Source organism: Camelina sativa, chromosome 7 (genome assembly GCF_030686135.1).
Source record: "Camelina sativa cultivar CO46 ecotype springtype chromosome 7, ASM3068613v1".
NCBI classification, from domain to species: domain Eukaryota; kingdom Viridiplantae; phylum Streptophyta; class Magnoliopsida; order Brassicales; family Brassicaceae; genus Camelina; species Camelina sativa.
In genome coordinates, this window is record NC_141886.1 from 32,469,163 (window position 1) to 32,496,533 (window position 27,371).

General features: G+C 36.7%; 5 protein-coding genes, 2 long non-coding RNA genes, 4 other non-coding genes and 1 pseudogene across 13 annotated transcripts; 4 read left to right on the plus strand and 8 right to left on the minus strand.

The window, feature by feature from the left end:
- Nucleotides 1-186: 186 nt before the first annotated feature.
- On the plus strand, nt 187-1,332 carry LOC104705146 (putative dynamin-related protein 4A pseudogene; annotated as a pseudogene).
- A 1,331-nt stretch (nt 1,333-2,663) lies between these two features.
- On the plus strand, nt 2,664-5,024 carry LOC104703638 (dynamin-related protein 4C-like). Its single transcript, XM_010419683.3, has 2 exons — nt 2,664-3,090; nt 3,314-5,024. Exons 1-2 carry the CDS (start codon nt 2,664-2,666, stop codon nt 4,900-4,902), a joined length of 2,016 nt encoding a protein of 671 aa, XP_010417985.1. The 3' UTR covers nt 4,903-5,024.
- A 420-nt stretch (nt 5,025-5,444) lies between these two features.
- Nucleotides 5,445-8,387, minus strand: LOC104703640 (dynamin-related protein 4C-like). The gene is made up of 2 exons (XM_010419684.3): nt 7,855-8,387; nt 5,445-7,271 (listed from the first exon to the last, which is right to left on the minus strand). The coding sequence occupies exons 1-2, from the start codon at nt 8,288-8,290 to the stop codon at nt 5,680-5,682; spliced, it is 2,028 nt and encodes a 675-aa protein (XP_010417986.1). The 5' UTR covers nt 8,291-8,387; the 3' UTR covers nt 5,445-5,679.
- Nucleotides 6,020-7,544, plus strand: LOC104703639 (uncharacterized). 2 transcript variants are annotated; one of them, XR_754225.3, is made up of 4 exons: nt 6,020-6,160; nt 6,320-6,404; nt 6,528-6,876; nt 6,958-7,544. It is a non-coding gene; the product is annotated as an uncharacterized LOC104703639 (long non-coding RNA). The 2 variants fall into 2 exon arrangements; XR_015562638.1 differs by lacking the exon at nt 6,320-6,404 and having other exon boundaries at nt 6,738-6,876.
- Nucleotides 8,388-9,317: 930 nt separating the features above from the next.
- Nucleotides 9,318-11,728, minus strand: LOC104703642 (1,4-dihydroxy-2-naphthoyl-CoA synthase, peroxisomal). Its single transcript, XM_010419685.3, has 9 exons — nt 11,242-11,728; nt 11,023-11,145; nt 10,637-10,738; nt 10,502-10,540; nt 10,290-10,388; nt 10,138-10,185; nt 9,956-10,051; nt 9,717-9,839; nt 9,318-9,568 (listed from the first exon to the last, which is right to left on the minus strand). The coding sequence occupies exons 1-9, from the start codon at nt 11,509-11,511 to the stop codon at nt 9,452-9,454; spliced, it is 1,017 nt and encodes a 338-aa protein (XP_010417987.2). The 5' UTR covers nt 11,512-11,728; the 3' UTR covers nt 9,318-9,451.
- Nucleotides 11,729-11,858: 130 nt separating this feature from the next.
- LOC104703643 (uncharacterized) lies at nt 11,859-14,740 on the minus strand. 2 transcript variants are annotated; one of them, XM_087459985.1, is made up of 6 exons: nt 14,353-14,727; nt 13,900-14,265; nt 13,614-13,739; nt 13,322-13,521; nt 12,979-13,223; nt 11,859-12,854 (listed from the first exon to the last, which is right to left on the minus strand). In XM_087459985.1, the coding sequence occupies exons 3-6, from the start codon at nt 13,713-13,715 to the stop codon at nt 12,109-12,111; spliced, it is 1,293 nt and encodes a 430-aa protein (XP_087316111.1). In that variant the 5' UTR covers nt 13,716-13,739; nt 13,900-14,265; nt 14,353-14,727; the 3' UTR covers nt 11,859-12,108. The 2 variants fall into 2 exon arrangements, with proteins under 2 accessions (XP_087316111.1, XP_087316110.1); XM_087459984.1 differs by having other exon boundaries at nt 13,614-14,265; nt 14,353-14,740.
- A 272-nt stretch (nt 14,741-15,012) lies between these two features.
- On the minus strand, nt 15,013-15,083 carry TRNAG-GCC (transfer RNA glycine (anticodon GCC)). The gene has a single exon. It is a non-coding gene; the product is annotated as a tRNA-Gly (tRNA).
- A 1,210-nt stretch (nt 15,084-16,293) lies between these two features.
- On the minus strand, nt 16,294-16,379 carry LOC147941946 (small nucleolar RNA snoR114). The gene has a single exon (XR_015563020.1). It is a non-coding gene; the product is annotated as a small nucleolar RNA snoR114 (small nucleolar RNA).
- Nucleotides 16,380-16,935: 556 nt separating this feature from the next.
- On the minus strand, nt 16,936-17,023 carry LOC147941947 (small nucleolar RNA snoR114). The gene has a single exon (XR_015563017.1). It is a non-coding gene; the product is annotated as a small nucleolar RNA snoR114 (small nucleolar RNA).
- Nucleotides 17,024-17,028: 5 nt separating this feature from the next.
- On the minus strand, nt 17,029-17,099 carry TRNAG-GCC (transfer RNA glycine (anticodon GCC)). Its single transcript has one exon. It is a non-coding gene; the product is annotated as a tRNA-Gly (tRNA).
- Nucleotides 17,100-18,276: 1,177 nt separating this feature from the next.
- LOC104703644 (polygalacturonase At1g48100-like) lies at nt 18,277-21,103 on the minus strand. Its single transcript, XM_010419690.2, has 7 exons — nt 20,525-21,103; nt 20,005-20,136; nt 19,683-19,913; nt 19,543-19,587; nt 19,255-19,462; nt 18,980-19,170; nt 18,277-18,891 (listed from the first exon to the last, which is right to left on the minus strand). Exons 1-7 carry the CDS (start codon nt 20,942-20,944, stop codon nt 18,496-18,498), a joined length of 1,623 nt encoding a protein of 540 aa, XP_010417992.2. The 5' UTR covers nt 20,945-21,103; the 3' UTR covers nt 18,277-18,495.
- On the plus strand, nt 19,352-20,337 carry LOC147941948 (uncharacterized). Its single transcript, XR_015562639.1, has 2 exons — nt 19,352-19,481; nt 19,621-20,337. It is a non-coding gene; the product is annotated as an uncharacterized LOC147941948 (long non-coding RNA).
- Nucleotides 21,104-27,371: the final 6,268 nt, after the last annotated feature.

Consider the following 27,371-nt stretch of genomic DNA (forward strand, 5'->3'; position numbering starts at 1 on the left):
CTAAAAACCATGAACAACTTTCAAACTTCTACTTCGTAAAATGTTAAAACACCAAACGTCATCACAAGCAACTCTATAAATGTAACCACCCCATCGTGAGAGTCTCTTACACCAAAAAAGAAAGTTAAATAAACCATCTTCTCTGTTTCTATCTTTTGCCTACTTCCTGGATCTCTTTTAGCAAAAATGCAAGGCAGCAAGATCCCTAATGTCGAAGCTGGGATGGCTTCTCCTTCTTTAACCAACGAGCATGAGCCGATGGCTTCTCCTTCTTTAGCCGACGAGCCCGACGAGCATGATTCCACTGATGAAGTGCCCATTGTGTCTCCCAACAACGATCATTTTCATAACATCGTAGAAGGGCTCAGCAACTTGACTCTGGGAAGAGAAGGGATCCAGCGCCCGACCATAGTCTTGGTGGGAGGCCACGGCTATGGGATGTCTAGTGTTCTCGAGTCCTTGGCAGTTTTCGTGGGAAAGGACAAAGCACTCGGGTTCCGCTGGTGGTGAAGCTTCAGAAAAGCTCCAACCCTGTCCCAGAGATATACCTTGAGTATAAAGGTAAAGTTGTTACTACAGATGAGGAACACATAGCTAATGCAATTGGCACTGCTACTGATGAAATCGCTGGTATGCTCTGCATTTATTTCTGTATAGTTCATTTAGTTACCAGTCCCTGAAGTTAAATTAGATGTGTACACATAATGAAATCTTGATAATTATGTTTAGTGTTTAATGATATTTTGTATTGCAGGATCTGGTGAACGTGTAGCAGACATTCCCTTAACTCTCCATGTGAAGACGACTGATGTTCCTGATCTTACGTTGGTTGATCTCCCTGGTTTAAGAGTTCCTGTAGATGGAATCTCTAAAAAGATTTACAATATGATTAAGAAGTTCATCAAGCCAGAGGATTCTATCATTCTTAATGTTATAACAGCCACAGATGACTTCTCAACTTGTGAGTCCATACTGATTTCCAAGAAATTCGACAAAAAAGGGGAAAAGACTTTGAATGTGGTAACAAAGGCTGACATAGCTCCTGAAGGGCTGCTGGAGAAACTCATTGCGGATGATGTGAGTACCGGTTTTTGATACGTTTGTATCCGAAACCGGGTTGGTGATGAAAGCTTTGATGAAGCGCGCAAAGAAGAAGAGTTACTTTTCAGTAACAATCCATTGCTTTCCTTGATAGACAAGGATATCGTAGGCATTCCTGTTTTAGTTAAAAAGCTGAAGCAGATTCAGGAAGTGGTGATATCCCGACTAGCTGCAAAACCGCCTCTGAGGAGATCAACCCGATCAAAATTTCTAAACCCCTATTTGCGGTAGTCTTTCACATTTCCATGTTATTTGCTTGTATATGCAATTTTCTTTAATTGCCAAAATTAAGTGTTGTTTGAGTTTTATGCTCTTGACTACGTTGAAGTTGTTCTTACATTACCAAATATTAAGACAACTTCCCTCTAAATCTGCAAGACAAAGGAACAATCTGTGAACAGAGTAGTTGAGATTGTTTTGAGGTCTGGAGAAGATGAATGATTCACACATGTGTAAGTATGAAACCCAGATTGCATAACATCTTCGACTCAGAAATCAGCTTCATGACAATATATACTGCTTTGTCAGTTCTTTGTTGAACCGTATTGTTGGATATCGATTCGTTGAGGTTACCTCGCTTCGTATCTCTGTGAAGCATCTAGTAAACGATTAATCAATTTGATAAGGAGATCGTCGCGATTGCTTGGTGAAGAAAGATCGTGTTTCTAGGGTTTGTTAATGTTTATTTTTCAAAGTTGTGATCTGTTTGTTTATATGTTATGTGGTGTTTCTTGTTTAATAAACTAAATTTTATATTAATGCTTTTATAAAAATTTATAAGAGAAAAATTATTTATTATTGCATTATTGGTGAAATATTTAAGCTAAAGTTAAATTATATCTTGAAAACATAGATAATCACAAGGTAAAGGGACTAAAGTTCAAATCACAAATTTCAATCTATGAATCTATATATATGGGGGTTCAAAGTTCTTAGTGGCTAAAAAATGGTTAAACCTGGTTCTAGTCTGCCACTTTTGAACCTTGAAATAACAGTAACATAGTGAAAAATAAAACTTTTTTTTTCTTGGTCACCTGTGAAAATAAAACTAGGATACTGAAAATATTGTCTGTTCTCTTACTTTTACATAATTTCTTTCTAGCTAAGTTTACCAAAAAAAAAAAAAAATCTTTCTAGCTAATTATCATTTACCAAAAATAGCTCCCAAATTTGGTCATTCTAATTAAAAATAACTTGTAAAACCCCACTTATATATATATATATATATATATATATAGCTGCTAAGATAAAGATAGAGATAATACATGAACATGAGAATAATAGTTTAACAGTTACCCTAATACCAAGTGCTTCGTAAAAGGTTAAAATTAAATACTTAAACACCAAATGTCAACATTTACATTTATCTCTTGTAAATGAACAACTTTCAAACTTCTACTTCCTAAACGTCAAAACACCAAACGTCACACCAACGCAAGCCATTTTACTCTATAAATGCCACCACCAACAAGAGTCTCTTCACTCACCAAATACCTTTCTTCTCTGCCTCTAATCTTTTTCCTACTATCTCAGTCTCTTTTGTTTAATAAACTCAAGCAAAAATGGGAGGCAGTAAGATGCCCAATGTCGAAGACGGGATGTCTTCTCTTTCTATAGTTAACACAAATATCCACGAGCGTCTACCCATTGAAGCACCACTTGTGTCATCTTACAATGACCGTATCAGGCCATTGCTTGACACTGTCGACAAGCTGAGAAACCTGAATGTGATGAGAGAAGGGATCCAGCTTCCCACCATTGTCGTGGTTGGAGACCAGTCTTCGGGGAAGTCGAGTGTGCTTGAGTCGTTAGCAGGAATCAGTTTGCCTCGTGGACAAGGAATCTGCACTAGGGTTCCTCTTGTGATGAGACTCCAGAGTAGTCATAGTCCTGAACCTGAGATGTGGCTTGAGTTCGCTGACAAAAGAGTTGATACTGATGAGGAGCATGTTGCTGAAGCTATTAGTCTCACAACTGACGCAATTGCTGGTACGATCTCACTTTCTCTTTATCACGATGTCAAGTATGTTACATTGTATAAACCTGCAAAACATATTCTTAGAATGAGTCTCTTCAACCACTGGAAGCACAACATAAGACTCAGTATATTAAAGCCTAAATGTGTTAGCTGAGTGTAGCATGTTTGAGAATAACATATTATTGCTGTGAATTGTTGAAACGATGAGTAATCATAAATATACCTTTGTTCCAGGATCTGGTAAAGGGGTCTCAGACAATCCTCTGACCCTCCATGTGAAGAAGGCTGGTGTCCCAGATCTTACCATGGTCGACCTTCCTGGGATAACTCGAGTTCCAGTGAATGGACAGCCGGAGAATATTTACGAGCAGATCTCTGCGATGATCATGGAATACATTAAGCCAGAAGAATCGATAATCCTCAATGTTCTGTCGGCTACGGTCGACTTCACCACCTGCGAATCCATTCGCATGTCAAGACAAGTTGACAAAACCGGTGAACGAACTCTAGCTGTTGTGACAAAGGCTGATATGGCTCCTGAAGGTCTCCTACAGAAAGTAACAGCAGATGATGTGAGTATCGGTCTAGGCTACGTCTGTGTCAGAAACCGAATTGGAGAAGAGACCTACGAAGAAGCAAGGAGGGAAGAAGAGTTACTGTTTAAGACTCATCCACTGCTCTCCATGATTGATGATGAGATTGTTGGTATCCCTGTTTTAGCTAAGAAGCTAACTGAAATCCAGGCGGTAATGATCAGCCGTTGTTTACCGGGCATTGTACAAAAAATCAATGAGAAGATGGACAACAGTATCCTCGAGTTGAATAAGCTTCCAATGGTAATGACTTCTACAAGGGAAGCTTCGAGGACATTGATGAACATCATTGGTTCCACCAAGTTATCTCTCCTAAGAATCCTAGTCCAAGTCGATTTTTCTGAGTTTCCAAATGATCAAAACATGAAATCCACTGCTCGTTTGGCTGATATGTTAGGCCAACTCACAGACAATCTCCAGGCACAACAACAACCTCAGAACGTGACGGGAGAGTTCTTAATCGATGAAATCAAAGTCCTAGAAGAGTGCAAATCTATTAGACTGCCTAACTTCATCCCAATTCCTGCCTTCCTAGCTCTCCTATCACAACGAGTTGATTCAATTCAATCTAAGCCCGTTGAGTTCATCACACAGACCTGGGACTACATTGAAGGTGTTCTGTTGTCTATTCTTACCAAATACTCTGCAAACTTCCCACAGATTCAATCCTCAGTTAAAAGAGCAGGTCGTAATCTAATCACCAAGATCAAGGAACAATCAGTTAACAGAGTAATCGAAATCGTCCAGATGGAGAAACTAACCGATTACACATGTAGCCCTGAGTACATGACAGCTTGCACTCAGAAGATTGCTTCTCAAGAAACCTTCATCAATGCTGTGCTGAACAATACAGTCTGCAACTTAACTTCATCTGGATTTGGAAGTTTTCAGATTTCGCATCTAAGGAAGTATAACGTGCAATTGCTTAGGCAAGCGTTCGATATGAAGGTTAGAATCACGGCTTACTGGGCGATCGTTGTACGAAGGATTGTGGATAGCCTTGCTCTCTACCTTCAGTTCTCTGTCAAACATCTTGTGAACAGTCAGTTTCAGGATGAGATGGAGGCGGAGTTGATGAATCTCAGTGGCGGAGGAGGAGTAGTTGAGAAGATGCTGGAGGAGTCGCCGTCGGTGTCGAGCAAGAGAGAGAAGGTGGAGAAGAGTATCAAGCTTCTGAAGGAGTCTAAGGACGCTGTGGCCGCCATTGTTGATCAGAACTCTGGGTGTTGAGAAGGTCGTTGAACGATCTCTCGCTTTGGTAAAGTCGGGTCGGGTTTTATGTTGGGCCTTTTAAGAGTTGGGCTTTTGTGTTGTTTGTTGGATAATGTAACGCTAAGCTATATATAAAGCTAGAATAAAAGACTCTTAACTAATAATAAAATAACAAGTTCTCTAGTAATAGGATAAAGTATCTTTGTTGCATTGATCATTATCTTATATCAGATATCTTGAGAGTGTTCTCTTCGTACATGTTTATGCAGGCTCTATATCTATAATTCTATATCTTGAAGACAATTAGACAAATATAACCAAAGTTTATGATTGTGTACATTGGTATCTTTAGAAGAAAACTTACGTTATGTTTTGTATAATAATAGGTTGCGTTTGTTTTGCTTAAGTATTATGGATATTTTTAAGTATTCAATTCATATTAATCTACCGCACTTTATTTACCAATAGTCACGTAAAGTAATTAATAATAGTTGCAATATTAAAGTCATAATTCCAGATTTGACAGAATTAACTGCCGGAGTAAATAAATTCCACCTTCATTTCTTTTTGATGAAACTTATAACTTGAGAGTTCATTCCATACGGTAGAGACAACACAACGTTAACATAGCTTTGTTACATTATCATACAAAGAGATTAAAAACATAACATAAGCATATCCCAAAGTTCAAAAACTACAAAAGGTCCAAACCAAGCATCAAAAACCCCGACCCGACTATCTCCATACCCGACCCAACTCACCATAGCTCGACGGAAGAAAGAAGCAAATCATTGATCAACGATCTCCATAACCAGAGTTCTGGTCAACGATGGCGGCCACAGCATCCTTCGACTCCTTCAGCAGCTTGATACTGTTCTTCAGCTTCTCCCTCTTGTTCGCCACCGACGGCGATTCCTCCAGCATCCTCTCAATTCCTCCGCCGCCTCTTGTATCCACCATTTCCGCCACGATCTCCTTCTGAAACTCGCTGTTGACAAGATTCTTCACCGAGAATTGAAGATACAACGCAAGGTTATCCACGATCCTTCTTAGTACAATCGTCCAGTACGATGTGATCCTCATCTTCATATCGAAGGCCTGTTGCAGCAGATGAGCGTGATACTTACGCAGATGCGAGATCTTCACATCCCCAAATCCATGTAAAGCAAACTTCTCAGGTTTATTCTCATCGTGCATCACAGCGTCGATGAAGTTTTGCTGTGAAGTAGTCTTCTGAGTCCATGACGTCATGTAATCTGGGTTACATGTGTAATCAGTAAGCTTCTCCATCTCCACGATCTCTATTACTCTGTTCACTGAACGTTCTTTAGTCTTGCTCATTAGATTACGACCAGCTCTTTTGATGGATGATTGAATCTGTGGGAAGTTATCAGAATATGTGGCAATGACTGATGAGATGACAACTTCAATGTAGTCCCATATCTCCTTGATGAACTCAACCGGTTTGGCTTGTATACCATCAACATGTTGTGAGAGGATTGCTAAGAAAGAAGATCTTGGTATGAAATTAGGCAATCCGATACATTTGCACTCTTCCAAGATTTTGATTTCATCCATCAAGAACTCTGAAACGGCCTCAGATTGCGATTGTAGATTATCTGAGAACTTGTTTAACATTTCAGCCAGGCGGGCGGTACAATGCATGCTTTGATCATCAGGGTATTCAGAGAAGTCTCCTTGGACGAGAAATCTTAAAAGAGACTCTTTTGCTGAGCCTATGATATCCATTAGTGCCATCAATGCTTCTCCAGTAGAAGCCATTACTATGGGAAGCTTGTTAAACTCGAGGATACTGAACTCCATCTTCTCGTTGATTTTTCTTTCGATTTCAGGCAAACACCGGGAGATCATCATTCCTTGGATCTGTGTCAACTTGTGAGCTAAAACGGGGATGCCTACAATCTCCTCATCGATCATGGAAAGCATTGGATGGGTCTTGAAGAGTAACTCTTCTTGAATCCGGGCTTCTTCGTACGTCTCTTCTCCGATGCGGTTTCTTACGCAGACATAACCAAGTCCGATACTTACATCATCTGCTGTTACTTTCTGCAGGAGCCCTTCAGGAGCCATGTCTGCCTTTGTGACAACAGCCAGAGTCCTCTCACCGGTTTTGTCAACCTGCTTGGACATCCGTATTGACTCGCAAGTTGTGAAATCAACTGTCGCTGACAGGACATTGAGGATGATGGATTCTTGTGGCTCGATATACTTCATAACCATCCCGGAAATCTGTTCATAGATGTTTTCAGGCTGCCCATTCACGGGAACACGGGTTATTCCAGGGAGATCAACCATGGTGATATCTGGAACACCAGCCTTTTTCACGTGGAGCGTCAGGGGAGTGTCTGAAACACCTTTACCAGAACCTGCAACATGAGGTTACACAAGTTCTTATCAAAATCAAGAACACCACTATAACACTCAGTCCGAAGTTCCATCAAATAGCAAAGCCAAAACTAATGTAACATCATGGAAAAAAAAACAAAATCAGATCACTTAAGATCCACTAGGAGTTGCAGAATCCTATTGACACCTCTAGCACTATTATTCAGTTACATATATGCATATGTATTTTCAGGGACTTCTATGTGAGTAGCTAGCTCGTTTGAATGTCTATGTAGATAAAGGTGTTGTTTTCATTTTTAGAATCCTACTAACACCTCTAGCACTCAGTCAATTAATACATGCACATGTAGTTTCAGGGACGTCTATACAAGTAGCTAGCTCATTAGAATGTGTATATGTCAGATAAAGGTGTGGTTTCTGTTTTCAAAATCATTTAAACACCTCTAGAGTACTCAGTTGTAAATGCACATGTGCTATTTCAGGGACTTCTATACCAGTAGCTAGCTCGATTTAGATGTGGAATACATCAGATAAGTTTGCATTTTCAAAGTCTTGCAAGTTTAAACTGAACATATTAAACAGTATGGAAGGGAGAAGTCATACCAGCAATCACATCAGTTGCAGCACAAATCGCTTCAGCAATGTGTGCCTCATCAGTATGAACAGTAGCGTCATTATACTCAAGCCAGATCTCAGGGTCAGGGCTTAAACTTCGCTGAAGCCGCATCACAAGAGGAACCCTAGTGCAGATTCCTTGCCCACGAGGCAAACTGATTCCGGCCAAGGACTCAAGAACACTTGACTTACCTGAAGACTGATCTCCAACCACAACAATGGTGGGAAGCTGGATCCCTTCCCTCATCACATTCAAGTTCCGTAGTTTGTCCACAGTGTCGAGCAAGGGCCTGATCCGGTCATTGTAAGAAGATATAATCGGTGCTTCAATGGGAACAACATCTTTGTTGGCATGAGGATTCGCCTGGACAACAGGAAGAGAAGGACAGGCTCTAGTGACAACATGCTTCTTTGTACTTTTCATTCTCTTCTTTGAGAGCAGACAAGAGTGAGATAGGGAGTGCAAAAACAAGTTTAAGCGTAAGTGAGTTTTCTACTTGGAGATGTGCGAATACAGAGATAGATATTAAAAGAAGTACTCCTGTATGGAGTAAATATATAAAAGAAGTAATAATTACACCTACATAGCTCATAGGCTCATAGGCTCATTTACATTATTTTACTATTTTCAGGTATAACAGAGGAATCTATTAGATATACTGATATAGATATACTGACAGACATCTCTGGTTCAGAATTATAGCTAAACAGACTCTCTCATCAGCCTCTAATTAAATAGTTTGCAAATTTAAATATGGACTCCTACAATATTTTAAAAATTGGCCTTTGATAAATTATCCATTACAATTTCTTAATTTTGATATCATGAACGTAAGTCTAGTTACAAATATAAATTCACTATATATTTGTTTATAGATATCATCATTAGCTGTCTTTTGTAGTGCGTACAAATCAGTCTATACGTACCGTCATTTCAATCTTCTCCTAATTTCTTCTTTCAATATTCAGCCCACGAAAACGTCACCAAAAGCTGCAACATATATGTGACTGATTGATAATTATCGTTTTTGTTTATTAAAGGCTGAACTTCAATTCTAGTCTAACTACAAATCAATCGTAGAGGCTGGTTCAGTTAAATTGGAAGTGGAATGACTTTGGATGGGTTTCTAGCTGAACTAGAATTTTGTTGACTGGCTCAAATATGTGGCCCGAAGTAGTTGCAAAAGCTTTGTTCAAAATAAATAATTTTCACAAAGTTTTGGCCAATCAGGAAATTATTTTTAGCAAATCTAACCCAAAGTGATGTGTGCCAAGCATATTAAGAGCTTGAATAGGCAACGCTTGTTAAGAGAAACTTGGAATGATTCAAATATTTGTCAGAATTCTGGTTATATGGTTATGGAGAACTTTAGTGTCTCACCATGGTAACTGTCGACTGTTGAACTCTGGATTTCTCCTTACGCATTCAATCTTTTCGTTGTATTGCTGAGTTTTTATGTTGAACGTTTCCCATTTTCATAAATCACAATTTATTGTTTGGTAAACAAAACAAACAAATGAAGAGAAAAAAAGGACTCGGGTTGAAATGAGTACAGATGTTGTAATGAAAACGCTAGAAGTGAGTTTAAGGTCGCCTGGGAAATTTAGAAAAGTTTGGTGGTCGGCGTTGCATATAAGCAGTTCTTCCTTCGGTAGCTTCTTCAGTTCCATAGAATAAGAGTGTTGCATCGCCACCAAGTCCCTGCAGCAAGAAAAGTAGGTTGCTTATAAAACTGAACGGATCCATATTTGTGACTACAGTGAGTTTTTGACCTAGATTGCAAATTTGACTATAGGATCTTGTTCCTGTAAAACAGAAAGAGATTAAGCAAGTTGGTTGAAGGAGGTACCTGAAGTCCAGCATGGCCATCATCAACTGCATTGAGTGCTGCCTTAAGCACTCGGATTGCAGTTGGGCTGTTCCGTAAGATTTCTCTACACCACTTGACTGTTTCTTTCTCCAATTCGTCTAGCTGGAACAGAAAACAGATCTCAGTGAAAGAATCAAACAATTTACAAGCAAGCAAACAGAGTGATTTATTTTGTGAATCAATGACGACACTACGGGGTTACTACTAATTAACTTTACCGGAACAACTGTATTGATAAGTCCCATTTTCTCCGCTTCAGAAGCTGTGTAGAACCTTGTCATGAACCACATTTCTCGAGCCTTTTTAGGACCAACCTTTTTTTTTCAAAGAGTTTGATCAGCCCATTTTTGTTATTTTAGATGTTGCATCACATTATTTGTCAGTTATATCGAGCAATTACCAGACGAGACATGATGGAACTTCCATAACCAGCATCAAAACTTCCAACCTGAAGACATAAAATTGGTCCACATAATCAATGGAGATAAGTAAAAACTCTAGCTCTTACTTCACTGACACATTCGAAACTGAAACAGAGGTCCGAGGGAGAACCTTAGGACCCGTTTGACCAAAAATAGCATTATCAGCTGCAATGGTAAGATCGCAAACCATGTGCAAGATATGTCCTCCTCCAACAGCATAACCAGCAACCTGACTCATTCAAAAAGCATACAGATCAGCCACAAGAAATGTTCTCTGCCTATGGGCACAGATGCACACTAACAGAGCTAGTCAACATTGCGATAACTGGCTTTGGTGCTTACCATTGCGATAACTGGCTTTGGCAATCTGCGGATTTGAATCTGAGTATGAAAGGAAGAAGGAAGATGGAAAATACATTAATCCAGTAGGATGACGAAACCCTAATTTTTTAATGGTTTTGTAGATCAAGGACATACCTGAAGATCAAGAACATTAAGGCGGCCAACATCATTGGGATCAGCATAACCGTCTGGTGTTCTCAACGCCTGATCACCACCACTGCAAAATGCTTTTGTTCCCTAAACCATCAATATTACTATTCAGAACAATAGTTTCAGAAACAAGTGTCAAAAACAGATGAACACTATTGAGCTCAGTGTCATCAACTCCAAAGTAAGATCTAACCTTGACACTACTGAGACTCAAAACAAAGCTAATAGCTAGACACTGACTTTGTAACATACCGTTCACGGATCAACTTCGATAAGGTTCAGTATCATTTTTTCATAACATTTAAATAGCAGATATCAACTCAAATGTTAACCACTATCACAAAGAAACACAAAATATAAAGTATTTTTACCTTGCCGGTGAGTATGATGACTCCTATAGAACTGTCATCTCTAGCATCATTAAACGCACGCATAAGCTCCTTCACAGTTTGAGGCCGAAACGCGTTCCTTCTCTCTGGCCTGTTTATAGTAATCTACATAAACCCACAAAAAAACAAAAGAACGATACAATTCAAAACCACATCCACCAAAAACATAACTCCGTTATCAAACACTAGACAAGCACAAACCTTTGCGATGCCTTCATCAAGGGCTTTCTCATAAATAACGTCAATAAACTCTTTATGATCTGCCCCGTCACCAAAGAATTCAGCTTTTTTCCAAACGACTTCATGGGTCGGAACTTCACCGTGAACCTTATGGAAACTATCATTCATCGACGAAGCAATACAAGGTTCCACTGAGTCAACGCGAGCTGAGCTCAATCCGATAGGACTGAGATGATTGGTGACGACGGACATCCGCCGGCTCGCAGCGCCGAGCTCCTTCGAATCCGCCATTAGAGAGGAAGAAGCGAGATAGAGAAAGATGATAACGATGATGATAATGACCAGTGATTATATAACATGGACTTTGACAACAATGCATTTTATAATTAAGAGAAAGAAAAAAAAACAATTCTTTTTCAAAAAAAGGTTGAAACTTTGAAGAATCAGAGGAAGTGGACAGAATTGCTTCGCGCCTCTGTTTCTTTCTATATAAAAAAACGTTCTTGACGATGAGATAAGATAAGGCAAAACGCAGATAAAACGTGCGTTTCACTTTCACACTTGGACATGTATTAGACTTCTTCATTATTGTATTGTATTGAATCCAACCTAGACGACCTTCAATAGACAAAATCTGATTCGGTATAACCCCAAAAACCTGTTTTAATGAAAAATAAAGAATCTGGAGAGAAGGATTTACACTTCAACATTAGGATGAAAAAAAGCAACAAAGAAGGAATGATTGGTGTTAGAATCTATTAACTACTAAAACTATAACTAACCGTGTCTATGAATTCTAACTCTAAAGCTACGCAAGATCCTGCTGTGTTCTTTATAAGCCAATACAAGGAGTGATCTGTGCTACCCACTTATCATATCATCTCTGACTTATCGCTTCCGTTTCTGACTCCTTTTCTTTGTAAAGGCAGCAATAGAAGCAGGAATGCCTACGGTTGTTCTGCCTTTCTTACAACCCCATTTCACTGGCAGAGCATTGACTATATTGCTGATATCATTTGTTCCGCTTAATTGCACCAACTGCTTCATCTGTTCAAGCATCTGCAGCGTCAATGCCATCGAGAGATCCAAGGCTATTGAGTCATCCATAGGTGTCATCTTTATGTTTCTTATTTTTTCTTTTAAGGACCGCAAGGACATTGAGTCACCATAGCCTTCACGGTTTTCGCAAATTGTGTTTACCTTTATGATGTGTTTGCACAAGTTCCCTTGTAAAGACCAAGCGCAATCACAAAAGGCAAACTCTGAACCTGGATTCCACACAACTCGTGTTACATCGCTATCTCTCTGAGACTGAACCTTTGCAACAAGGATGTTGTTTTCATCTAGTGTAACAGCAGAGTCTGGAATCTCTGTCGCTCGGTGCCACGAAGTAGAAGCTATGTATTCTTCTTTAACGTTTTGGAAAGAATCACTTTCATCAGCATACCGATCAAGCCAATAACTAGAATGGAGTTCAGTCGTCAGCTTATGTACCAACCAATCTACTCTCTGAAGGGCACCGAGGTGTGTATCGTCAAACAATTTTACTTTAAGCTTTATATGGTAAGCTTCTATTGCACCGCATGCTTCTTGGCTTGCAAGTGGAAGACTTTTTATAGTTGATAGCCACATTCCTGCATATATTGAAGAACACATAAGGCACAAAGACCAAGATTTTCATTACCTCAAGTCAGCAGCGATCCCAGAGGTTCTACATAATAGGATTAGAGAATGAATAGAATAAGGGAAATGTCTAACCTATTTTAGGCAACCAGGTAGATGTAAAATACTGCATGAAGGCGGTTTGATCAACAAAATCCTGAGTTAATCTCTCTAGAGCCTTTGGTGTACCTACTTCATCCCAAATGCTGTACACGAGTTCTCCCAAACATTTGAATAACTTTCTTTGAACCTCAATGCCATCGCACTTCTTTACAACATTCCGAAGCCATGATCTACGAACACGCCAGAGAGCAAAAAGGACGGGGCAACAAAATGTATCCCTGGAAAAGTAATAAAACGGAACTGAGTCAGTTTACAAATACACTCTTTATCCATTTATGGAACTCCATATACAGAGTTGAAGCATCATCATTCATGCCTTATGGGATCAATCTCCGTTGCAGCATCATCAATGATAAAGCCGTTGATTTTGAAACCAGGCTCAACACTCTGGGCACGTTGGAGTAGTATTTTCATCCACTTCTCAACATCAGATTTCAAATAGCTACGAGAGATAATCCAAGCAACGGGGAGAGCATGATGTCTTGAATCAAATACAAGAAGCGTGCACAGAGGATACTGCCATAACGTTTAAGATATCAGGATCACGCACATATTACATAACTCTCGCAAAAACAGAGACAGCCATAAAAAAATAAGATCCATCTTACCTTGAGTCTCTTTATCCCAAATGTCGAATCAGCTGCAACGAGACTACAATGCCCAAAACGCAAAAACTGCTGCAACTGCCACTCCGTTTGAATCCCAAGCATGAACTGATCAGTTTCAGAAGATTCCTGATAAAAGAAGATTGATTTCTTGTTCCTCTCAGCCCAAATCTTGATACTAGCTTGATCATCTAAATCCAGTTCATGAGTGGAACGTTTGATAATCATCCCAAGTTTATGAACATACTGAGAGGCAAGACTATTAACAGTCGCATCAGAACCACAATACCTCTGAATCCCTTCAATATGTTTCTCCAAAACGTTCTCTTCAGGAATCCCAAGATAGATCATAGACATAGTCTGCTGCTTAATCTCATTACATATATAAGGAATCTTCTTAGCACCAGGACCAATAGCATCTCTATCAAGAGGTCCATGACAAACAAACCCAGCTTTGTTCACATGTCGTCTCTCATTGTAAATGAGAAGCGCAAGTGAAGGACGAGCATAGAGTCGTTTCACCACAAAATGACAAGTACATCCTCTCATAGACTGAGGTCTCGCTGCACGGTTCCTAGTGTTGAGACGGTACTTTCTACTGGGTAAAACACCACCACCTTCACCATAGTTCTCAGGACCAAATGAACACCAATACCTTCAATAAGAAGTAACCCCCACCAATGAAAAAAAAAACCCTAAAAATGAGATCTTTGATTGCTTTGAAGTAGGTTTTGAAACTTACAGTCTATATTCCAAATACTCGTCGCTCTTGTACTCTTTGAGACTGCCTCGAGAGCGTTTCCTTCCTCTTTCGATGTGAAATCGTGTTGGGCACTCCGCGTTTGAGCATTCTCCGATGATGAATTCGTCGACCCTTGCGTATGGGACCAGTGCTACTTCGTCGTGATGCTCCGATGTTCCGAATTTGGTCCAGGTTAAATCAGCCCATGAAAAGTCTTCAACTTGTGGGTTTTGAACTGGAATCTCTTCTAAAGATTCGACTATCTCCATCTCTGTGTATAGTTTTTTTTGAGTGAACTGTGCAGCGACTGCACAGGTCCCAGAAATTAGGGTTTTTTTGTTTGTTTTTACAGAAGAATCGAAAAGGGAAGAGGATGAAGAATAATAGTACATTGGGGAGGAAATGAGGAATTTTGTTACAAAATAGTCCTTTTATTTTTTATTTATTTTAAACATCGGCCCTTATATTTATCTTTGTTAATTTTCCCCTTTTCTATAGTATTATCTAAAATTTGAAAAGAGCCTAAATATTAATAATTAATTCGTGATCTCTGGGAAAAAAAATAGAAAAAGAGAGCTCAGAGGTGTGGCGAATCTCGACTGAAGGTTCAGGAGAATGCGAAAGACCCAACCAACGCAACCAATTTCATAACAGCTCAAATGCACCAGCCGGGAATCGAACCCGGGTCTGTACCGTGGCAGGGTACTATTCTACCACTAGACCACTGGTGCTACTTGTTTGATTGTTCTCCTTTTTATATATCTATACCAAACATTTTTTTTACGACACAAAAAACTCAGCAATTTGGACAAAATAAGAATGGAGTGGAGATTCACATCTATATGCTTACATTTGGATTTTGCTATGTAAGTATATATGTAACATTTTGGATACAACTTGATGTTAATGGATAGCTGACGTAAAACTTGATTGTACTAATAGACTGTTTTGGTTTAGTCTGTTGAATGGTAGAGAAGAAGACAATAACGTATTCATATAACTCGAGTGTTTTAATGAGACCAAAACTATATTAAGTATTAAGTGTTTGTGTATTACTATAGACAAGTAATACACTGAATCATCTTATTACCGTCAGGTTCTAGAAAAACAATCTTTCCATTTGGTAGAGAGACCTAATTAAACATGCATGTGAAAACAAACAACAAGCTACAAACTTGTTGCTAAAAATTCCAACCTAAAGAAAATGATAAAATCTTAAGAATCCGTGGCTACATCATCCTTCACGGTCACAGTCATCTTAGTTTCCCCTTAATTACGCTTCCATTTATACAACATAGAAAAACACCAAAGGCGAGTTGCCCCATGTCCTGAATTATATCTTTTGATTCTTCATAAAGCGACAAATAAGAAAACATGAAAATAATTTTTAAAAAAAACCCTTCACCTTGCTGTCCACTGGCGAATATTTAGATGAAAACTATATATACCGCAAGGGTATATAAACAATGAAGATGCTTAATTAAAACGTTACTATCTTTTACAATTTTCCAACGTCTGGAAAAGCTCAAGGGAAAAAATTGAGCTCAGTTACAATGCCATATCTCATCCTAAATCAGATAAGTGCGAAGGACCCAACCAACGCTGAAGCTAAAATCTTAAGAATCCGTGGCTACATCATCCTTCACGGTCACAGTCATCTTAGTTTCCCCTTAATTACGCTTCCATTTATACAACATAGAAAAACACCAAAGGCGAGTTGCCCCATGTCCTGAATTATATCTTTTGATTCTTCATAAAGCGACAAATAAGAAAACATGAAAATAATTTTTAAAAAAAACCCTTCACCTTGCTGTCCACTGGCGAATATTTAGATGAAAACTATATATACCGCAAGGGTATATAAACAATGAAGATGCTTAATTAAAACGTTACTATCTTTTACAATTTTCCAACGTCTGGAAAAGCTCAAGGGAAAAAATTGAGCTCAGTTACAATGCCATATCTCATCCTAAATCAGATAAGTGCGAAGGACCCAACCAACGCTGAAGCCATAATCCTCACAGCTCAGTGCACCAGCCGGGATCGAACCCTGGTATGTAGGGTGGCAGGGTACTATTCTACCACTAGACCACTGGTGCTATTTGTTTTTTGGTTCTTCATTTTATAATCATATACCAAATGTAATAATATTCATACGACACAAAAAAAAACTCAGTAAAGAATGGAGTGGAGAAAATTCACATCTATGTTGCTAAGACTAAGAGATCCAAACTAAAGAAGATGATAAAAGTCTTAAGAATACTACACCATCCTACACTGTCTTACTCCTTAATTTTGCATCCATTCATCCCACATACAACAACAATAACAAATGTGCATACGGAATTAGTTGCCCCATATCCTGTATTATGTCTTCAGATTCTTCATTAAGCGTCAAAGTATGAATTCTAAGAAGTTAGCAAACAGAAAATCAATAAAATGAGCCCTTCACGGTTCACTTAGCTGGCCGATGGTGAATATAATTTTTAGTATAATGGAATGCAATACAAACAATGAAGATAAAACATTATTTTCTTTTACAACTGATGTTACTTGTTACTTTAACATCAGAAGGGGAAAAAAGAGCTCAGAGGTGTGGTGAATCTCAACTGAATGTTCAGAAGAATACGAAGGACCCAACCAACGCTTAAACCAATTTTCATCATAGCTCTCAAATGCACCAGCCGGGAATCGAACCCGGGTCTGTACCGTGGCAGGGTACTATTCTACCACTAGACCACTGGTGCTACTTGTACACTCGTCCATTTATACAAATTTATAGATAACTAAAAGCTCCAACTAAGCCTTAAAGAGAAAACTGGTGGGTTGATAAGCTTTCAAAAATATCTGTTTGTTCGGAGTAGGTTTCTGCTATGCATTTTGTATATATTCTGATGTTGTTAGATCTTTTAATTGGCAAGAAACCCGAAGGTACATTTACAAACTGACACTTTGGGATTGTGCATAGAAAAGTTCTACAAACCAAAAGATGAGCCATCCATATCCGCATACTCTAAAAACACCAGCATTAATATCGTATCATCATTAGAGTATGGATTTATAAATATAGACCGGTAAAAGTTTTTTTGTTAAAAGAGACCGGTAAAAGTTGTCTTGTTTTTTATGAATAACTTTTTTGAGTTTTACCTTTTACCAAAAAAAATAATATGTTTGTTCTGCTTTTGTTGATATTGGCCCTCTACGTCTTGTAATTTAATTTGTAAAAAATAGCCTAGTGAACCTTGGTATTGAATTTGATACAACGATTGTATTTCGTTTTAGCTCATTCTTAACTTTTTTTTGTCAACAAGCTATTTCAATTTTTTAAAAGGTGAAGGTGGTGTCAGTTAGCATATTATCTGTTACAATGTTGGATCATATTTTGCAAATTCCACTCTCGTAAATTTCCAATAATAAAAAATGATATAAACCCAAAAAATATCTACCGACGTAAATGTATTGAAACAAAACAAAAGATAGTATAAAACAAAAACATGAGGTCCCGTCGTCCAGCACCAATCTCTTCCACAGAAACTCCAAAGGCACTGCAGACTTCATTACGTGCGGCCTCTCCCAAAAATCCATTATTAAAACTTAAAAAAAATATAATGCAACCCCTATCTATAAATGGGTCTGTCAAAAAATCTTGATTTAATTTCAGGTTGGTGTGTTAAAGGATTGCATCATATATATAGTTCATAGAAACTAGGCTAAATATTGTAGCTAGAATGACCAAGTTAAGTGAAAGTGAATCAGCTTCAAACACTTAAAAGATTTAGTCTGTATTATATTACTTTTTGCACAATCTTCTTACAATTATTTCTGTTTTCAAGAAACATAAACCAAAACAATTCTGGACATATGCATGGTTCCAAATTTGCTGGTTTTCTGTTGTTTTCACTCTGTTTTTGGACTATCATGATATATATGAAACAATATATTAAACTATATGTTATACAAGCAATATACATATACTGGTTCTAAAAAGCAATTAGCCAGTTCTGGTCTCTGATAAGAGTCTGCCTGACTGCCTTAATCTTCTAAACACTCCACAACACTTTCACACAACGGTACTAATCAATAGAGTCCGTATGAAGTAACAATATTACTTTTTTTCCTAATCATTTTACATTCCCCTGCAGGTCATAAACAAATATCATGATCTGAATGGACTCCATTTCTCGCTGGCTTTCCAATCTGTAAGCAATCGATCGGTGGAACAGTTGTCGAAGTGAGCTCTCCAAATGTTTTCCAGCAAAACGGATCGGACATGTGGTATTGTAGTTGAACTGGTTTTAGTTCTATGCCTGATAACTGCACGTCTATGCAAGGGAAACTGTCGCTGCAAGCAAAATGCACAGGCTTCACGGTGTAAGTGCCTCGTATCTTCTCATATGTGACTCCTTCCACGGACACAGCTGAAGTCTGGTTCATGCATTTGCTGTGATCACAATAGAACTGATCGATCACTATCGGAAGCTGAACCTCTGTGAGTTGAATGTTTGAGAAAAGTATTCCTTTCACTGATCCTATACCTCCCTGTATTCACATTAAAGCTATTAAGTTTCACTGGCTTCCAAAATGAAAATAATTCATTAGCACTTTTTATGAAAGGGTTAATCTTTACCTGCCAAGTCTTGATCCGGACACCAGTCATTGTGTTGTGCATAACGACATCTCGGACTGTTATGTTGGAGACACAAGCTTTGCTACTGTCTTTACCAAGGCTCCCAATGCTGATTCCATGTCCTGGTCCACAGTTCACATTGTGAACATACACATTGGAGCAACCCGTTTGAATTGAAATACAATCGTCTCCTGAAAAAACAGAGGAATTAATCAATGATACCGATTTTTTTACGAGTTTAATGATGTTTTTTTCTAAATAAAATAGGTTTGTACCGCAAGCTAGTGTGCTGGTGTGAATCATGACATCTTTGGAGTTCTGAAGATGAATCCCATCTGTGTTTGGACTGTCTCCGGGAGAAGACACATTCACGTCATGAACTAAAACCTGGACGCAGTTATCAAACTTGAGGTGACATTGTGGACTGTTCTGAATGGTTACACCCGTCACCGTCACGTCAATACTCCCATAGAACCGCAGCGCCTGTAACGTAAAACGCAAGGTAAGCAAAAGAATTCACTGAGATGTAAAAACATGTAGAGACCACTAATTTGATCTCTCACCGTTGGTTTAATGCTTGGCATTCTTCCATTAAGCTCACTTCTTATCTGCCATGTGACAAAAACAAAATACAAAAACAGAGTTTAGGGTTAGATGAAACTTGTGCTGATGTCAAGAATAAGATGAAGATGGAGATCTTTACCGGCATTGGAGGATGTTCTTGGACCGAATTGTTCAACGGGACAATAAGCTTGAAGTCATCGTCGATAGGATAATCAGAAAGGTAATCTTGTTGCCACCAAACAGTGCCTCTTCCATCAATAACACCTTTACCTTGTATTGTAATTCCTTTAAGCTTTGTGAACTCAATCCACCACAGTAACCCTCTTCCCCATGATTTAGTATCCGTAGGAGCTACAATCATCCCATCCAGCTGCAAGCAAACAAAAAACTCAAATCTTTAAATTTCAAAACGTACATTTTATGTTTTTAAAATCTTACAAATGTTTATGATCAGTTCTTACTTGGAATACAATGTTTGCTTGACAATAAGGACCCGAGAAGGATATCGGTCCAACGAGGAAGATATAGTCAGGCGGTATGACCATCGTTGATGCCTCTACTTTGCAGGCAGATGCCCATGCTGCTTCAAACGCCTGCCAAAATGTTATAAAATTTGTCATTGTTTAGTATTATCATTAATCATTGTTATAATTCTGTATTGTTTCAGAGCACAGAGTTATGGTCCCTTTTAAATTGGGTATTTTTGTTGTCATCTCAATATTCGTTAAATTCGTTTGTTTGTATTTGGGAGATTTAAAACATTTAAAGGAAAAAAGGGAAAAAGGTTATTTGACTTTACAGAACAGAGAAAAAGCTTTTCTGAGCTCTGTTTCTTGTTCTGTCTCGTGTTACCTTCTCAACTGTAATTCACATTATGGTTGATTTAAAAAAAAAACAATTCTCATGAAAGCGAGATTATAATTCTTGATTTAATGAAGAACCACTAGATTAGAATGGATAATAAATGTTTTGAGTATGTACCTGAGTGTCATCACTCATGCCATCACCCTTAGCTCCAAAATCAAGCACATTGAATTGTTGAGAGTCCTCAACAGGCTGCAGCGGAAGAGGTGATGGTGGTGGGGGTTGGACATGTGGTGGTGGTTGTTGAACTTGTGGCGGCTGTGACACGACAGGTGAACCGGCATCGGATTTTGGCGGCGGACTTTTCATCTTCGGTTTTGGTTTTGGTTTTGACTTATGTGAATGGCTATTGTTCTCATGGCCTTTTGGTTTCTTGCTGGACAAGGAATCAGACAAGGAAGAGGAACTGCTATGGTGGTGTCTCAAATGTCTTCCTCTTCTGGCAATGCAGGTTTCTAGCGTTGCCGACCAGACAAGAATTGATACTAAAATCGTCATAGTGATGCTTCTAAGCCTTAGACTCTTTCTCGTTATCATAGTGTTTTTAGGTTGTTGTATAATATGTTCTCTGTTTTGTGGTGGTTTGAGAGAGAAGAGGAAGAAGAAGAGACTTTGGTTGGTTGATTTGTTGTTGTTGTTATAGAATGAATAAAAAGAAGGGTTAATTAAGAGAATACCACAATTTTGAAAGTTATTCAAGACAATACCATAACAACATTTTTTTATAGGAAAATACCATAGAGCCCATTTTTTTTTTTGGAGTGAAAAGACATAATCATCCTTCTTGTTTTAGTGTTAGATAGAAAAAGTGAAAGATTTGGTGTGATTTTTTAAAATAGCATGTAATATCTATATTTTACATGTTATATTTAACTAAATAGCATTTAATTGTAAACCCAAACCGACACATAATCTCGTTTTAATTGTAAAATCTAAACCCTAACCATCTCATTTGTGAACCTAAACCGACATATAATTTCGTTTCGTTTCAATTGTAAAATCTAAACCCTAACCATCTCATTTGTGAACCCAAACCGACATATAGTTTCGTTATAATTGTAAAATCTAAACCCTAACCATCTCATTTGTGAACCCAAACCGACATATAATTTCGTTTTAATTGTAAAATTTAAACCCTAACTATTTCATTTGTGAATCCAAACCGACATATAATTTTGTTCAAAAAACAAAAATAACATGATATTTAAACAAATAACATGTAATATATGTAATGAGTATAAAAGTAATTGTATATGATGAAAGAGAATAGAGTGTGGGCCCTATGGTATTTTGTTAATTACTTTTTATTTTTGTGGTATCTAGTGGGTATTCCCTAAAAACAATAATGTTTGTCTAGAGGGTTTATATAAGGAAACGGTGTAAGAATATAGAACGAGTCACGGGAGCCCATAATGGAATTACATGACGTTATTAAGAAAATTTGTACTAGGACGATAATTTAGAATATGACAATATGTTTTTTTTTGTCCAAGAGACAAAATGGAATAATTTTGTACCTTTTTACGTTTGTCACTTAATTTTTACAGAATATGTGATTTTGTGTCCATCATGTTATTTTCTATTTTGATAATTCATCAATTGTAGTTTTTATAAGGTTTTGGTAATGTGCTATTTTTGTATGTGTATATGAGTAGTATACACCAATTACATAGACTTTTGTTGCCGTATATAGTCATGTTGTGATCATTTATCTTGGGGATCTATATATTATTTAATGTGTCACCTGTTACTCTGTTAGTAGATAAATTTATGAAAATACTAAATAATTTTAAAGATGCATCAGTAAAATATATAATATGGTAATCCAAAAATTGGACTGTATTCGTTTTTTTTCTTTTTGAGCAACGTATAAGATTTACCTCTATCATCATATTTTCTTTTTTACGTAAACTTAAAAGCCCTAAGCTATTTTTTGTTCTACACTGAAAACGTAGAAATCTAGGGTTGCTACGCAAGTATATATTATATATCCACATATTGCAATATTATGAATAAATTTAATTACTATAGCAAGTAATCTAGCTTGGTCATTCATTATTCAGTAAAACTATAATTGATAATTGTTCTCTATAGTGTTTTTCTAAGAAGATATCGTAGACTATATTCCCTACACCAACTACAATATAATACAATATGATGCCAGAAGTCAGGACCGTCTATTTATAGTAATAGTACGTACATGTTGGATATGTTATTCGGGCATCTAAAATGTTGAAAAATAGTTTGGGTAATTCGAGTATTTCTATTAAATCGAATAACAGTTGGATTCAGGTTCCGATATATATTTAGGTTTTGAAGTAAGTTGAATAATTAGTGATTTTGGATAATCTAGAGTTAAGAGACATACATAATCCGCTGGAGTTGTACTAATTAATAGGATTGGGTGATCCCAATCAAAATACATAGATATTCCAAAAGTATATAACTTTAGTTTTATTTGTTATGTTTTTGAGTTTATCGAATTAACGAATACAATTTCAGGGGATATGTGTGCGCCACGTGTAGACTAAAGGTTGGTTGAGACTCATCCACTTTGGTTGGCTGAAACACATTAGAGCAAGTCAAGACCAACAAACCACAAAGAGGCACCTGTTGAGACAAACACATATACCATTCCTGTTGCAAAACCTCATCTACTCGCATACAAATACATATATATACTTACTTAATAATATGACTATCTATAGAATATGCAAATGTATACACTACAAAGTGGGGCTACGCGAAAATGAGGTTTTTTTTTTTTTTTTTTTATAATGTATACATATAGGGATAAACATTTGTGTTAATATATATAGATGTAATTGTTGATGTGTCATCCTGGTGATCAGATAAGTGTCTTATGGTCTCTAGATTTACTATGATTTATACTGACTTTTAATATACAATCTCTTGTTTCTCCATCCGCTCAAGATTTACTTTGTTGCTAATTTAACTGTGAGTGAATTATCTTCATTTACAAGTGTATTTGGGTGACATTTTTGGGTAAAACTAACATCCATCTTAAAATTGGTTTGGATAACTTTGAAAACAACGATTATCAAACAAGTACCTCTTTGATGAACCCGATTTATTCATGAAACTCGTTAACTTTAAACAATTAATCTATTCGTAATATGTGTGTATATATACCATAAGACCCAGTTAGTTGAAACACAAATGAATCCAAAACTTATTTTTTTTAATGATGAACAAACCTTGACAGTAATTTTCTTGGGTGGTAATTAATTTTCGAGAGAAACGTATACATATACATACGCAAATACAAATAGATACATATCATATATATGGTGTGTGTGTGTGTGTGCATGTAAAAATGGATGAGACATGTGATTGGGTCTAAATTTTGTCAATGGGCAGTTGATTATAACATCTCTTTTAGTGCTCACATGCACCACTTCACGGGCATTGCTTTTGTCTCCACAACTCCTCCAATCTTTCTTTTAATAAAAATTTTCTTATCTTCTTTTTTTTTTGTTGTTGTTGTTGTCAAACTCAATAATTCATTAATTAGTTATCCTATGAAGAAATCGACGTCCTTAAAAAGTTGTGTTCGATCACAAGTCACAGTTTCTCTCTAGCTATCTCTCTTTCTCACACATACATTCAACAAAAAGTAATTGCACAAGACGCGCGATTTAACGAATTCTTCACTTCTCGTGAGCACATATGCCGAAGATGATCTTGTATCCTACAATCTCTACTGTAAAAAACTTAATTATAAAAGTAATAGATAATATATACTATGTTTACAAAGTATAAAAGAAATATACAAATATCATCTAAGGATTAAGAATAGTCACTTATATATTCTAGAGTAAAGTTAACTGTAATCATATACTTGAATAAAAGTATATGGAAAGGGTTAAATCAGAAACACAAATGCTTCAGTTGACAAAAAAAAAAACGTTTTTTTTTAATCGCTAGAAACGTTCACCACTAATAAGATATGGTTGACACTTGACACTATACTAATAAGAGCTAAAGAAGAATATATAAATTAAAACTTTAGTCAATGCTTGTGTCTGTATATGTTCAGAAACCAAATATGTTCCTTTATCATTAAATTCATAAAATGCTACTGTTCATTTTACACGAGACGTAATAGTAATTAAGTACAAGAAACAAGAACTCTTTTCGTTTCATTTATTATTTAAGAATCTTCACGAATCGGGAGTTTTGTCACACAAACATTTTTACTAGTACTGTTATTTTTTTCTTATATATAGAACTAAAAAGAAGTATATGTCCACCCACCACAATGACTCAATGAGCATATGGCATTTTCAAAATTTTATTGGTTACACATATGCTCAAAAACTTAAAGAAATTTCTACCAGTAGTATAACTAATTTTCATTTCAATTAAGCTAGATTTGATTATCTTCTTTTTGTTGTTGTTGCTATGTTTATTTATAATGGAGTTTTGCTTTACTATCTTTATCCACTCGGAATTGGTAGTTTCACAAAATTAAGGAACAAAATGGGATAATATAAAAATAGAAAATACAATATATCTAAAGTCCCTTTGACTTTATTGCTCGACTCCTATTTTTTTTTTCTCGACGGCCATTGCTCGACTCCTTGATCATGTGAAAATATGTGTATGTATTATGTGGACCGTACCAGTTTCTTGATACGCCAAAACAACTAATCTGCCATATATGTGTTACCTGTCTTCGAAGTTTTCATATAAATTCCAAAATTTATGATAATATATTCTATGTATGCGTACATATACCACACGTAACTGCATGTGTGCACATTTGCTTATTTTATACGATGTGTGTACTGTATGCATACACGAACATTCATCATCGTGTATTTTCTAGGCGTGGACATAAAAATCGTACCCGAATACTCAACTCGAAATCCGGCCCGAAAAACCGGGTTCGGGTTGGGTACATGTTTGCTTATAAAACCCTATTGGGTTCTATTTTCTAATACCAGTGGGTTCGGGTTAGGGTCGGGTAATACCCAGTACCCGTTTGGGTACCCATTAAACCCCAACATATAAACATATTTATAATATTTATCATTAATATAATGCAACTACCCAAAATTATGATTATAATTTTGAATATTTCGTTTAGTTTTATACCTAAATATCAAAAATAATCAAAATATCTAAAATATTTTGTTATGTAAGTCAAAATTTAACTAAATTAATTTAAATTTAATTATATTTTTTCGGGTACCCGGTAGTTCGGGTACTAATCGGGTTCTAAAATTTGTAACCCAAACCGACCCGAACCGGATAGTACCCAAACCGAACCGAACCTATATATCTAAAAATACCCAATGGGTTCTATTTTTCTAAACCCGTTTACTCGAACCCGAATGGGTAATACCCGAACCCGAACGGGTTACCCGAATACCCAGCCCTAATATTTGCTTTTTGTCAACTTGAATTTATAACTAAGGCTAGCTAGCGCAGCCGGTGGTGCAGTTTCTTACCAAATTATTTTGTTCTAAAGTAATCAACATATTACCTAAACTGATTAACAGATTACTAAAAGAATCTTTATATCTATCTATGATATTTCAAAAAACGTTTTGAAGTGTTTCTTAGGTATTAGAATGGGATATAAATATTCAAAACTTAAACTCGTATACTGTATAGAATTTTCGTCATATATAGAATTTTCGAAATCGGAATAATGATTTTTCAATTGTCTCTGGTAAAAATAGTCGAACATAATAACTAAGTACTGATCAATACCTATAGTAAAATTTCATTCTAAGATATTGAATTACAAAATAGCAAAACAAAAGAGAAAAAGAGATACATATAATAATTTGTAGGATTTTTTCATGTGGCTATTGTTTATCTGATTTTGTTCGATTATATTTTGTTTTCACATATGGCTTTACAAAAAAAATTAAGAAAGGGAAAAAGTATGTGTTGTTCTTGCCGTCTTTTTGCGAAGACATGCTCGTGATTATTATAATTATTTGTGTGTGTGTTTTTTTCTTCTTCTTAATGTTCCCGTGAGCCGTGAAGTGAACTCCATTCGTTGGCTACAAAAATTATCGACTACCCCTACTGTCCCATCTTTCAGTTATAATCATTTATTTTTCTTGGTGTGATAAATGTCCTGATCCAGCCAAAATACTTGATGGCATATGCCTGGAAAAAGATTACGAATAAATTCAAAATTAGGATCATGGTTAAGAGATTGATACATGAAAATAACTGTGTGCATGATATATTTATGCATTCTAATACTATTTGGCAATATATGCTGAACCGAAAAATTGAAGAATTAAACCGCAACTGATGATGAACAATACAAGATCTGCAAAAAAAAATTCTAGGGGTTAATTAAATTTGATAAACGATCTCAATATCTAGACAAGTTCTGTAAAAATTTGAGAAACCAATAGACGCATTGAAGACACGACCAGACTGAAATTAACGGAGGTGGCGCTAGGTTCTAAAAAAATCAAAGTTACGAAGGGAGAGAAGTGAGAAAAAAAAATTCTTTAATTGATGAATTAATTGAATTTTCCAAATTATTTAATTGAAAAATATACAATTCTTTTATCTCCACTGTGTTGCACATGTTTTTTCAGCCCAACACTTGTTCAGTGTTTCAAAGGGTGAGTTAACCATGTGTTTTAAGCGTCCGAATTGTGTTTCAAGCAAGCATATATAATGTGTTCATCATCAGTTCTCGAGCTATAATTAAGTGTTTTCCTAAAGCTTTTGCTATCTTTTTATTACATCTATGTCTATGTACACATAGCTTTGCATGTTTTACTTTTTAAACACACCAAATTTTTTTTTGCGCATATTTTATAAGTTGCACCGACACATAAAGTTTACATAGCAAGTTTAGTTCTAAACCTCACACTATCCCCTCCACTATCTTCTACTCATGTGCAATAGGTAGAACGGAATATTTATAAAAATTTTGTAGTTTTCTCTACAACCAACTTTA